Raw genomic sequence first — 11,845 nt, 5'->3', positions numbered from 1 at the left:
CACCACCCCCTCCCCCAGACACTTATTATTATTTATTCAAATCATTTGCTATGGTCGCTCTTCCAGGGAGATGCTAAATGCATTTCGTTGTCTCTGTACTGTACACTGACAATGACAATTAAAATTGAATCTGAATCTGAATAAGCCATAGACACAAAATGCTGGAGTAACTCAGCGAGACAGGCAGAATCTCTGGAAAGAAGGAATGGGTGACGTTTCGGGTCGAGACCCTTCTTCAGATTCGTACGGGTGGCAGGGGTTATGGGGCGAAGGCAGGAGAATGGGGTCAGGAGGGAAAGATAGATCAGACACAATTGAATGGCGGAGTAGACCTGATGGGCCAAATGGCCCAATTCTGTTCCTAGAATTTACGAACCAGGTTATTTTGTTGCCCAAGTAAAGAGTGAAGACACAAAGGCAGGAAATAAGGGTTTATTTATCGAAGGCAATGAGAACTATACAAAAATGGAAAACAATTCACAGCACCGATTGAAATTTGCAATACAGGAAAAAAAAAATAAAATTAATATACAGAATGTAGGCAATGCAATTTTTCCAGAAGATAAGACTCAAATAATTGCCATCAGCCGTAATTTTCTCAGATATTTTCAGGAACTATGTTACAAGAGGCATTTAATTATACTGCAGTAGGGATCTCGGATGTGATGGAATCCAAGGGTTGCCAGTGACAATTCATCAAGGACTCGTACAGCTCCTCGCTTTGTTCCATGAACTGTTTGTTCACTTCATCAATATCCAACTTTGGGTCTGGATCTTCAAAAAGAATATTCAGTCAATTCGCAAATTTAAAAAAAAAAAAACAAGTTATCTTCCACAATCGGGACAATAGCACCAAGCAATTCAGCAAACATCTTCCGAGAAGGACTCACAGTGCTGGAGTAGCTGAGCGGGTCAGGCAGCATCTCTGGAGAACATGGATAAGTAACATTTCACAGAGTGCTGGAGTAACTCAGCGGGTCAGGCAGCATCTCTGGAGAACATGGATAGGTGACGTTTCAGGTCGGGACCTTTCTGTGGACTTTTTCTGAAGCTAGTGATTCAAAGAACAGCAGTTTTGGTTTCCATGTGCCTTCTGAAGAAACAGGTTTGTAAGTTAATTGGCTTGTGTAAATTTCCCTAGTGTGTGTAGGATAGTGCCAGTGTACACCCCGTCAGAGTGGACTCTAGTGGGCTGAAGGGCCCGTTTCCACACTGTATCCCTGAAGTCTAAAGACACTAAACCTTCACTGCAAACCCAAACCGAGCACAATACGCTAAATGGCCTCAATGTCTTAGAATAAAGGGGAGGCCATTTAAGACCGAGTGAGAAAAAACCTTTTCACCCAGAGAGTTGTGAATTTATGGAATTCCCTGCCACAGAGGGCAGTGGAGACCAAGTCACTGGATGGATTTCAGAGCGAGTTAGATAGAGCTCCAAGGTCTAGTGGAGTCAAAGGATATGGGGAGAAGGCAGGCACGGGTTATTGATTGGGGACGATCAGCCATGATCACAATGAATGGCGGTGCTGGCTCGAAGGGCCGAATGGCCTCCTCCTGCACCTATTTTCCATGTTTCTATGTACAGACACTTGAAGCAACAAGTCAAGTGGTGCAGATACCTAGAGTCACACAGCACAGACACGGGCCCCTTCGGCCCAACTTGCCCACACTGGCCAACATGCCCCATCTACACTAGTCCCACCTGCCTGCATTTGGCCCATATTCCTCTAAAACCTGTCCTATCCATGATATCCAAACATCACCCATTTTTTTTCCTCCAGAGATGCTGCCTGTCCCGCCGAGTTACTCCAGCAATCTGTGTCTATCTATGAATAGGATAGGATACATATCTTCCTTAGGGCTTACTACAGTTTGGGCGAGTGGGCAGATGTAGTTTAATGTGGATCAATGCGAGGTTATCCACTTTGGTAGCAAAAACAGGAAGGCAGATTATCTAAATGGTGTCAAGTTGGGAAAAGGGGAAGTACAAGAGGATCTGGGGGGGGGGGGGGGGGTTCTTGATCATCAGTCTATGAAAGTTAGCATGCTGGTACAACAGGCAGTGAAGAAAACGAATGGCATGTTTGCCTTCATAACACGATGAGTATAGGAGCAAAGAGGTTCTTCTGCAGTTGTACAGGGCCCTAGTGAGACCACACCTGGAGTATTGTGTGCAGTTTTGGTCTCCAAATTCTTGCTATTGAGGGAGTGCAGCGTAGGTTCACAAGGTTAATTCCCGGGATGGCGGGACTGTCATATGCTGAGAGAATGGAGCGGCTGAGCTTGTATACTCTGGAGTTTAGAAGGATGAGAGGGCATCTTATTGAAACATAAGGTTATTAATGGTTTGGACACGCTAAAGGCAGGAACCATGTTCCCAATGTTGGTCCAGAACCAGGGGCTGCAGTTTAAGAATAAGGGATAAGCCATTTAGAACGGAGATAAGCAAACACTTTTTCACGCTGAGAGTGGCGAGTCTGTGGAATTCTCTGCCTCAGAGGGTGGTGGAGGCAGGTTCTCTGGATGCTTTCAAGAGAGAGCTAGATAGAGCTCTTAAAGATAGCGGAGTCAGGGGATATGGGGAGAAGGCAGGAATGGGATACTGATTGTGGATGATCAGCCATGATCACATTGAATGGCGGTGCTGGCTTGAAGGGCCGAATGGCCTACTCCTGCACCGATTGTTAATTGTCCATTGTCTGAATCTAATTTCACAGCGATGAATGAAAACAATTTTCTCCACATTTTTTAGATTTTCAAAGTCACCACAATCACAACAAATATCTCAAGGACAGGCTGTGTAATGAAGAAATCAATGCTGAATACAGTCTCACCTTCTACACACTCCTCTTCAGTTTCCTCAGTCAGTGCAGGGTTTTGCTGAAACTGAAGAAGTTTAGAGTTTAATTTATTATTGTCACATGTACAGAGGTCCAGTGAAAAGATTTATGTTACGTGCCATCCAGTCAGTGGAAAAACTAGACACAATTACAATCGAGCCGTCCACAGTGTATAGATGCAGGATAAAGGGAATAACATTTAGTGCAAGATAAAGTCAGATTAAACTTAGTCCAAGGAACGCTAATGAGGTAGATTGGAGGTCAGGACCACTCTAGTTTGGTCTATTGTCACACGCACCGAGGTACAGTGAAAAGCTATCCAGTCTGCTGCTTGCTATTCAGTTAGCAGAAAGACCATACATGATTATAATCGAAGGTACACAAAAAAGCTGGAGAAACTCAGCGGGTGCAGCAGCATCTATGGAGCGAAGGAAATAGGCAACGTTTCGGCCCGAAACGTTGCCTATTTCCTTCGCTCCATAGATGCTGCTGCACCCGCCGAGTTTCTCCAGCTTTTTTGTGTACCTTCGATTCTCCAGCATCTGCAGTTCCTTCTTAAACACTGATTATAATCGAGCCATTTAGACTGTACAACAGATACATAAGGGAATAACATTTAGTGCAAGGTAAAACCAGTAAAGTCCAATCAAAGATAGACCAAGGGTAACCATTGAAGTAGATAGTAGCTCTCTGGTTGTGGTAGGATGGTTCAGTTGCCCGATAACAGTCGGGAAGAAAACTATCCCTGAATCTGGAGGTGTGCGTTTTCACACCTGTACCTCTTGCCCGATGGGAGATGGGATAAGAGGGAGTGGCCAGGGTGAGACTGGTCCTCGATGATGCTGCTGGCCTTGCCGAGGCAGCGTGAGGTGTAGATGGAGTCAATGGAAGGGAGGTTGGTTTGTGAGATCGAAGGTAGACACAAAATGCTGGGACAGGGCAGCATCTCTGGAGAGAAGGAATGGGCGACGTTTCGGGTCGAGTCTCTTGGTCCGTGTGATAGTCTGGGCTACGTCCACAACACTCCGCAGTGTCTTGTGCTTTCACCATGTCAAGTGGCACAGCGGTAGAGTTGCTGCCTCTCAACGCCAGAGACCCAGGTTCCATCCCGACTACGGGTGCTGTCTGTACGGAGCTTGCACGTTCTTCACGTGACCTGCGCGTGTTTCCCCCCCCCCCCCCCCCCCCGGGTGCTCAGATTACCCACCACACTCCAAAGACGCACAGCTTCGTAGGCCAACTGGCTTGCATGAAAGTAAACAGTTCCCTAGTGGGTGGGATATTTGTGTTAGTGTACGGGGATCACTGGTCAACATTGACTCAGCGGGCCGAAGGGCCCGTTTCCACGCTGTATCATTACAGTCGAAGGACACTAAGCCTTTACTACACCTGGGCGACCAAAACCAAACCCAAAACTCCACATGTGGCCTCGTTGGTCAGCAGGGACTCAGTGGGCCGAAGGGCCTGTTTCCACGCTGCATCTCTAAAGTCCAAAGCAAAGTCCAAAGCGAATGTTTAAATTAATTAAAATGAGCGCAAACAATCTTCTAAGCATGAGATTTATAAAGAGAATGTTATAGAGAAAGAAAAAAAGTGCAGGAGTAGGCCATTCGGCCCTTCGAGCCAGCACCGCCATTCAATGTGATCATGGCTGATCATCCCCAATCAGTACCCCGTTCCTGCCTTCTCCCCATATCCCCCTGACCCCGCTATTTTTAAGCGCCCTATCTAGCTCTCTCTTGATTCTGTTCGCCCCAAGAGTTAAATCTAACTCTCTCGAAAACATCCAGAGAATTGGCCTCCCATTGCCTTCTAAGGCAGAGAATTCCACAGATTCACAACTCTCTGGGTGAAAAAGGTTTCTTATCTCAGTCCTAAATGGCCTGCCCTTTATTCTTAAACTGTGAACCCCCCTGGTTCCGGACTTTATAATAAAAAAAGTGACCCCTGATTCTGGAGCTGGGCTCTATAAAAGAAACTGGCGGCAGCTTTACCTCAGATAGTTGTGACATGCCGGCGGTCATCAGAGAGGAGGTTGTTGCCGAGGTCTCCGTGGTGCCATACTGTGGGTATCCAAACCCATAGGTTGCATACGGATCATAGCCCCACTGGGAGTAATACTGCTGGTACTGCTGGTAGTACTGTGTGTAGTTGTAGCTGGCAGTCGGCTGGTACTCAGACTTCGTTTTTGCACTGAAAGCAGAAAGAGCATTCAATAGACAATAGACGCAGGAGGAGGCCGTTCGGCCCTTCGAGCCAGCACCGCCATACAATGTGATCATGGCTGATCATCCCCAATCAGTACCCCTTACCTGTCTTCTCCCCATATCCCGACTCCCCTATTTTTAAGAGCCCTATCGAGCTCTCTTGAAAGCATCCAGAGAACCTGCCTCCACCGCTCTGAGGCAGAGAATTCCACAGACTCACCACTCTCTGAGAAAAAGTGTTTCCTCGTCTCCGTTCTAAATGGTTTACCCCTTATTCTTAAACTGTGGCCCCTGGTTCTGGACTCCCCCAACATCGGGAACACGTTTCCTGCCTCTAGCGTGTCCAAACCTTTAACAATCTTATATGTTTCAATGAGATGCCCTCTCATCCTTCTTAACTCCAGAGTGTACAAGCCCAGCTGCTCCATTCTCTCAGCATATGACAGTCCCGCCATCCCAATAATTGACCTTGTAAACCTACACTGCACTCCCTCGATAGCAAGAATGTCCTTCCTCAAATTAGGGGGCCAAAACTGCACACAATACTCCAGGTGTGGTCTCACTAGGGCTCTGTACAACTGCAGAAAGACCTCTTTGCTCCTATATTAGATTCCTCGTGTTATAAAGGCCAACATGCCATTCGCTTTCTTCACTGCCTGCCAATTCAAATTAAACATTCACACTCGGGGGCGATCAGCAGTAGAGTTGCTGCCTCACCGCGCCACAGACCCGGGTTCAACCCCCCCACCACGGGTGCTCGACCCGTACGGAGTTTGCACGGAATCAGCCACTTCTCTGCCCACTCTCCCAACCTGTCCAAGGCCTTCTGCAGAGTCTGTGCCTTATCTACACTACCTGCCCCTCCACCTATTTTCGTATCATCCAAAAACTTGTCCACAAAGCCTTCAATCCCCTCGTCCAAATCAGTAATTCTACTCCACCATTCAATCATGGCTGATGTATCTTTCACTCTCAACCCCGTTCTCCTGCCTTCTCCCCATAACCTCCGACACCCGTACTAATCAAGAACCTGTCAATCTCTGACGTGACAATATCCACCAGCTTGATCCGGACTCCACAGCCGTCTGTGGCAGTGAATTCTACAGATTCACCACCCTCTGACGAAAGAAATTCATCCTCATCTCCCCTCTAAAGGTACGTCCTTTTATTCAGAGGCTGCACCCTCGGGTCCTGGACTCTCCCACTGGTCAATAATGAAGGGGGAGATATTCCCGACAGAACACTGATCATCAGATGCATAGGAAAGAACTGCAGATGCTGCTTTAAATCAAAAGGTAGACACAAAATGCTGGAGTAACTCAGCGGGACAGGCAGCATCTCTGGAGAGAAGGAACGGGGGACATTTCGGGTGGAGACCTTGCTTCAGTTTGACCATCACATACCAGACACAACTGTACCACTGAACATAGATCTGTACAGCACAGGAACAGGCTCTTCAGCCCACAACCTCTGCGAGAATGGAGCGGCTGGGCTTGTACACTCTGGAGTTTAGAAGGATGAGAGGGCATCTCATTGAAACACACAAGATTATTAAGGGTTTGGACACACTAGAGGCAGGAAACATGTTCCCGATGTTGGGGGAAGTCCAGAACCAGGTGCCAGAGTTTAAGAATAAGGAGTAAGCCATTTAGAACAGAGAAAAGGAAACACTTTTCCTCAGAGAGTGGTGAGTCTGTGGAATTCTCTGCCTCAGAGGGCGATGGAGGCAAGTTCTCTGGATGCTTTCAAGAGAGAGCTAGATAGGGCTCTTAAAGATAGCGGGGTCAGGGGATATGGGGAGAAGGCAGGAACGGGGTACTGATTGTGGATGATCAGCCATGATCACATTGAATGGCGGTGACTGGCTCGAATGGGCCGAATGGCCTACTCCTGCACCTATTGTCTATTCAACAGGATGCCTAGACCAACCCTTGTGTGCCTATATATGATCCACATCCCTCCATTTCCTCAATCCTGTGCTTGCTAAAGATCCACTAATTGATCCCGCCACCACCATCATACCTGGCAGCACTTTCCAGGCACCCGCCAGCCCCTAAAAACAATCCCGCTCATCCCAAAGCCAGACTTAAAGAACGGGCCCCAATCAAAAACACCACCCGACCATTTCCTCCACAGATGCTGCCCGACCAGCTGTGTTATTCCACGATTTTATCTTTAAAAAAAAACCAACTCAAGATAAGTTTAAGTTTGTTATCGTCACGCGCACCAAGGGGCAGTGAAAAGCCTTGTTTTGCATGTCATCCAATCAGTTCAATCGCAAATGCAATCGTCAAACTCTACAATAGGCAGAGCAAAGGGGAAGATACAGAGTGCAGCATATAGTTCTCAGCATTAGAAACATAGAAAATAGGTGCAGGAGGAGGCCATTCGGCCCCTCGAGCCACCACCGCCATTCATTGCGATCATGGCTTATCGTCCCCAATCAATAACCCTCGTCTGCCTTCTCCCCATATCCCTCGATTCCACTAGCCCCTAGAGCTCAATCTAACTCTCTCTTAAATCCATCCAGTGATTTGAACTCCACTGCCCTCTGTGGCAGGGAATTCCACAAATTCACAACTCTCTGGGTGAAAAGGTTTTTTCTAACCTCAGTCTTAAAAGGCCTCCCCTTTATTCTAAGACTGTGGCCCCTGGTTCCGGACCGGCCCAACATTGGAAACATTTTTTCCTGCATCTAGCTTGTCTAGTCCTTTTATAAAATGCAGTATTCACTTTAATGTTATTTTAACTGAGTACTTACAAACACAGATGAAACAAAACATTGTTTCTCAAACAGTTCCCATCAGTGCAGTTAATAAAAACAGAATACATATAGCTTTAGAAATTAAAATGGCCATATTTAAAATAGGCCTAAAAATTGAAATAAGATTCCCCCTCATCCTTCTAAACTCCAGTGTTTCATTCGAAAGAAGACTGACTGGGTAACACGCAACAAAGAAGCTTTTCGCTGTACCTCGACACAGACAATAATAATAATAATCTTAACCAACATGGAAGTATAATTCAGAAGCCCAATTCCTACATCTGCAATTCTCTACTTAAAAAAAAATGTAGACTTTAAGATTCAGTGTGGAAATAAGCCCCATGGCCCAACGAGTCCACATGCTATCCAGCAATCACCCTGTACACTGGCACAAACATACACACTTGGGACAATTTACAACTAATCTACTAACCAGGGCATCTTTACAGCATGGGAGGAAACTACAGCACCCAGAGGAAAGTAGACAAAAAATGCTGGAGAAACTCAGTGGATGAGGCAGCATCTATGAAGCGAAGGAATAGGCGATGTTTCGGGTCGAGACCCTTCTTCAGACTGATGTCGGGGGGGGGGAAGAAAGGAAGTATGAGGAGACAGTCAGCTTGTGGGAGAGCTGGGAAGGGGGAGGAGGGAGAAAGCAAGGGCTATCTAAAATTAGAGAAGTCAATGTTCATGCCGCTGGGGTGTGAACTACCCAAGCGAAATATGAGGTGTTGCTCCTCCACTCTGACAATGGAGGAGGCCCAGGATAGAAAGGTCAGATTGGGAATGGGAGGGAGAAGTTGAAGTGCTGAGTGCCACTGGGAGATCAGACACCTGCACTGTCACAGGGAGAAGGTTAAAAAGCCCTTAAAAAACATACCATCTCAATACAGACAACACCCGTAGTCGGGATCAAACCCAGGTCTTCAGCAGCATTAGGCAGCAACTCTACCGCTGTGCCACCCTAATTCCTCATATCTCCAGGAGAAGGTTTAGATCAGGTAGATGCACAGAGTCTCTTGCCCAGAGTAGGGGAATTGAGGACATGGGTTTAAGGTGAAAGGGAAAAGACTCAATAGGAATCAGAGGGGTAACTTCTGCACAGCAAGGGTGGTGGGTGTATGGAACGAGCTGCCAGAGGAGGTGGTCGAGGCTATGACTGTCATAACTTTTGGAAACAGTTAAGACAGATACATGGATAGGACAGGTTTGGAGGGATTTGGGCCAAACATCCTAGGCAGGTGGGACTAGTGTAGTTTAGAGATACAGAGCAGAAACAGGCCCTTCGGCCCACCAACCAACAATCCCCACACATTAACACTACCCTACACACAAGTCAATGTATACATACAAGCCAATTAACCTACATACCCGCACGTCTTTGGAGTGCAGGAGGAAACCTGAAGATCTTAGAGAAAACCCACACAGGTCACGGGGAGAACGATACAAACTCCACATATAGACAGCACCCATAGTCAGGATGGAACCCAGATCTCCAACGCTGTAAGGCAGCAACTCTACCACAAGGATGGGACATGCTGGCCTGTGAGGGTTAGTTGGGTCAAAAAGGGCCTGTTTCCACTCAGTCTGACTCTATCCGTACCCTTCATAACTTACCTTGACCACTGCCACCACACAATTTCAGAACTATCCTCACCCGCGGCCTGACTATCACTCTCAGAATCCATCCTCACTGCTACTTCTGGGCGACACTAGGCTGAGAAATCTCCTTAAGTGGCTGGAAAGCAGGCCAGCTGTAAGCCCCTATCAATGAATGTCCAACACTTAATTAACAATGTACAGCTGCAGCTATGAATTACTTGATGGGCAGACGTTTAATCTAAATTGGGGGAGGCAGGTGAAATATGTTAGGAACCTGTTAAAATCACCAACCATGGGCAGAATCTCACACTGAAAATTAGTCAGTGGAATATTTTTTAAATATTTCATAAAAACATATAAATCAAATTCAATTTATTTATTTATTTAAAAAATGATATCAGTCATAGCTCCTGATAGCACTGCACCTGAAATATTAACTGTTCATTTTACTCCGCAGATGCTGCCTGATTTGCTGGGTTTCACCTACACCACTTCACTTTAATACCCTGCCAACCTTTGAGCAAAATACTTTGCCCCTCTGGCTCCTATTAAATCTATCCCCACCTCCCACGGCTAGACAGGGCTCTTAAAGATAGCGGAGTCGGGGGATATGGGGAGAAGGCAGGAACAGGATACTGATTGTGGATGATCGCATTGAATGGCGGTGTTGGCTTGAAGGGCCGAATGGCCTACTCCTGCACCTATTGTCTATTGTCACCGTATTGTATGTGTATGTGACAAATAAAGTTGACTTGACTTGACTTCTTCTTCTTTCGTGTGACGTGCACAGCCTAAGGTTGTTGGGCAATTTGATCTTCCGTTTGTGCACGTCGAGTAGGCCATTTGGCCCTTTGAGCCAGCACCGCCATTCAATGTGATCATGGCTGATCATCCACAATCAGTACCCCTTTCCTGCCTTCTCCCCTAATCCACTGACTCCCCTTTTTTTTTAAGAGCCCTGTCTAACCCTCTCTTGAAAGTACCCAGAGGACCGGCCTCCACCGCCCTCTGAGGCAGAGAATTCCACAGACTCACAGCTCTCTGGGTGGAAAAAGTGGTTCCTCGTCTCTGTGCTAAATGGCTTACCCCTTATTCTTAAAATGTGGCCCCTGGTTCTGGACTCCCCCAACATCGGGAACATGTTTCCTGCCTCTAGCGTGTCCAAACCCTTAACAATCTTATATGTTTCAATAAGATGCCCTCTTATCCTTCTAAACTCCAGAGTATACAAGCCCAGCTGCTCAGATGCAAAGAGTCTCTTGCCCAGAGTAGGGGAATCGAGGACCAGACGACACAGGTTTAAGGGAAAAGATTTAATAATGGTGTATGGAACAAGCTGCCAGAGGAGGTGGTTGAGGCTGGGACTATCCCAACGTTTAAGAAACAGGTAGACAGGTACGTGGATAGGACAGGTTTGGAGGGATATGGGCCAAGTGCAGGCAGGTGGGACTAGAGTTGCTGGGACATGTTGGCCAGTGTGAGTAGGTTGGGCCGAAGGGCCTGTTTCCATGCTGTATAACTCTAAGCGCATCCACCCGAAACGTCAACCATTCCTTCTCTCCAGAGATGCTGCCTGTCCTGCTGAACTACTCCAGCATTTTGTGTCTATCTTTGATTTAAACCAGCATCTGTAGTCCCTTCCTACACAATCCTAGGATAGGTTTGGATAGAGTGGATGTGGAAAGGATATTTCCATTGGTGGGAGAGTCTCAGACGTGAGGTCACAGCCTCAGAATTAAAGGATGTTCTTTTAGGACGATGAGGAGGTGGTTCTTTAGTTAGAGGGTGGTGAATCTGTGGAATTCTTTACCACAGAAGGCTGTGGAGGCCAAGTGTGTGCATATATTTAAGGCAGGGATAGATAGATTCTTGATTCGAGTGCCAGAGGTTATGGGGAGAAGGCATTAGAATGGGGTGAGGAGGGAGAGATAGATCAGCCATGATTGAATGCAGAGTCAACTTGATGGGCCGAATGGTCTAATTCTACTCCTATCACTTATGAATTTTAGGACGGCCACAGTGGTGGAGTTGCTGCCTTACAGCGAAAGCAGCGTCAGAGACCCGGGTTCGATCTCGACTACGGGTGCTGCCTGTATGTTCTCCCCGTGACCTGCGTAGTTGTCTCCGAGATATTCAGGATTCCTCAGGGCTCTCACTTAAATTTTTTTCTCTGTTGCCAGCCGGGCAACCCAGGCAGCTTTTTAAGTTACCAAATGACAGTTTAAGTGGTCATTTAAGATGGCTTGCATGACACGTGCGAAAATGTGCTCGGACGAAGTGCGTAGAATTATGGTCAATGAAACATTCACATATTATTCCTGCTTCAAATAAAGTCACAAACTAAACATATTCACCAATCAAGACATGATATATACCACAATGACATGCAGCAAAATTACAATACAGTATCTCATTTCTTTTTACACGTTGCA

General features: G+C 46.7%; 1 protein-coding gene across 1 annotated transcript in view; it reads right to left on the bottom strand.

Moving 5' to 3' along the window:
• Positions 1–416: 416 nt before the first annotated feature.
• The window catches only part of LOC129707976 (tRNA selenocysteine 1-associated protein 1-like), a 37,985-nt gene continuing 26,556 nt past the window's right edge, over positions 417–11,845 (bottom strand). The window contains exons 7-9 of the mRNA XM_055653503.1: positions 4,835–5,033; positions 2,835–2,886; positions 417–774 (exon numbers count right to left, since the gene is read on the bottom strand). Coding sequence (XP_055509478.1) covers positions 638–774; positions 2,835–2,886; positions 4,835–5,033 — 388 coding nt within the window. The 3' untranslated portion in view covers positions 417–637. The remainder of the gene's footprint in view (positions 775–2,834; positions 2,887–4,834; positions 5,034–11,845) is intronic.

Source organism: Leucoraja erinacea, chromosome 2 (assembly GCF_028641065.1).
Source record: "Leucoraja erinacea ecotype New England chromosome 2, Leri_hhj_1, whole genome shotgun sequence".
NCBI lineage: Eukaryota > Metazoa > Chordata > Chondrichthyes > Rajiformes > Rajidae > Leucoraja > Leucoraja erinaceus.
This window is presented reverse-complemented; position numbering and strand designations above follow the sequence as displayed.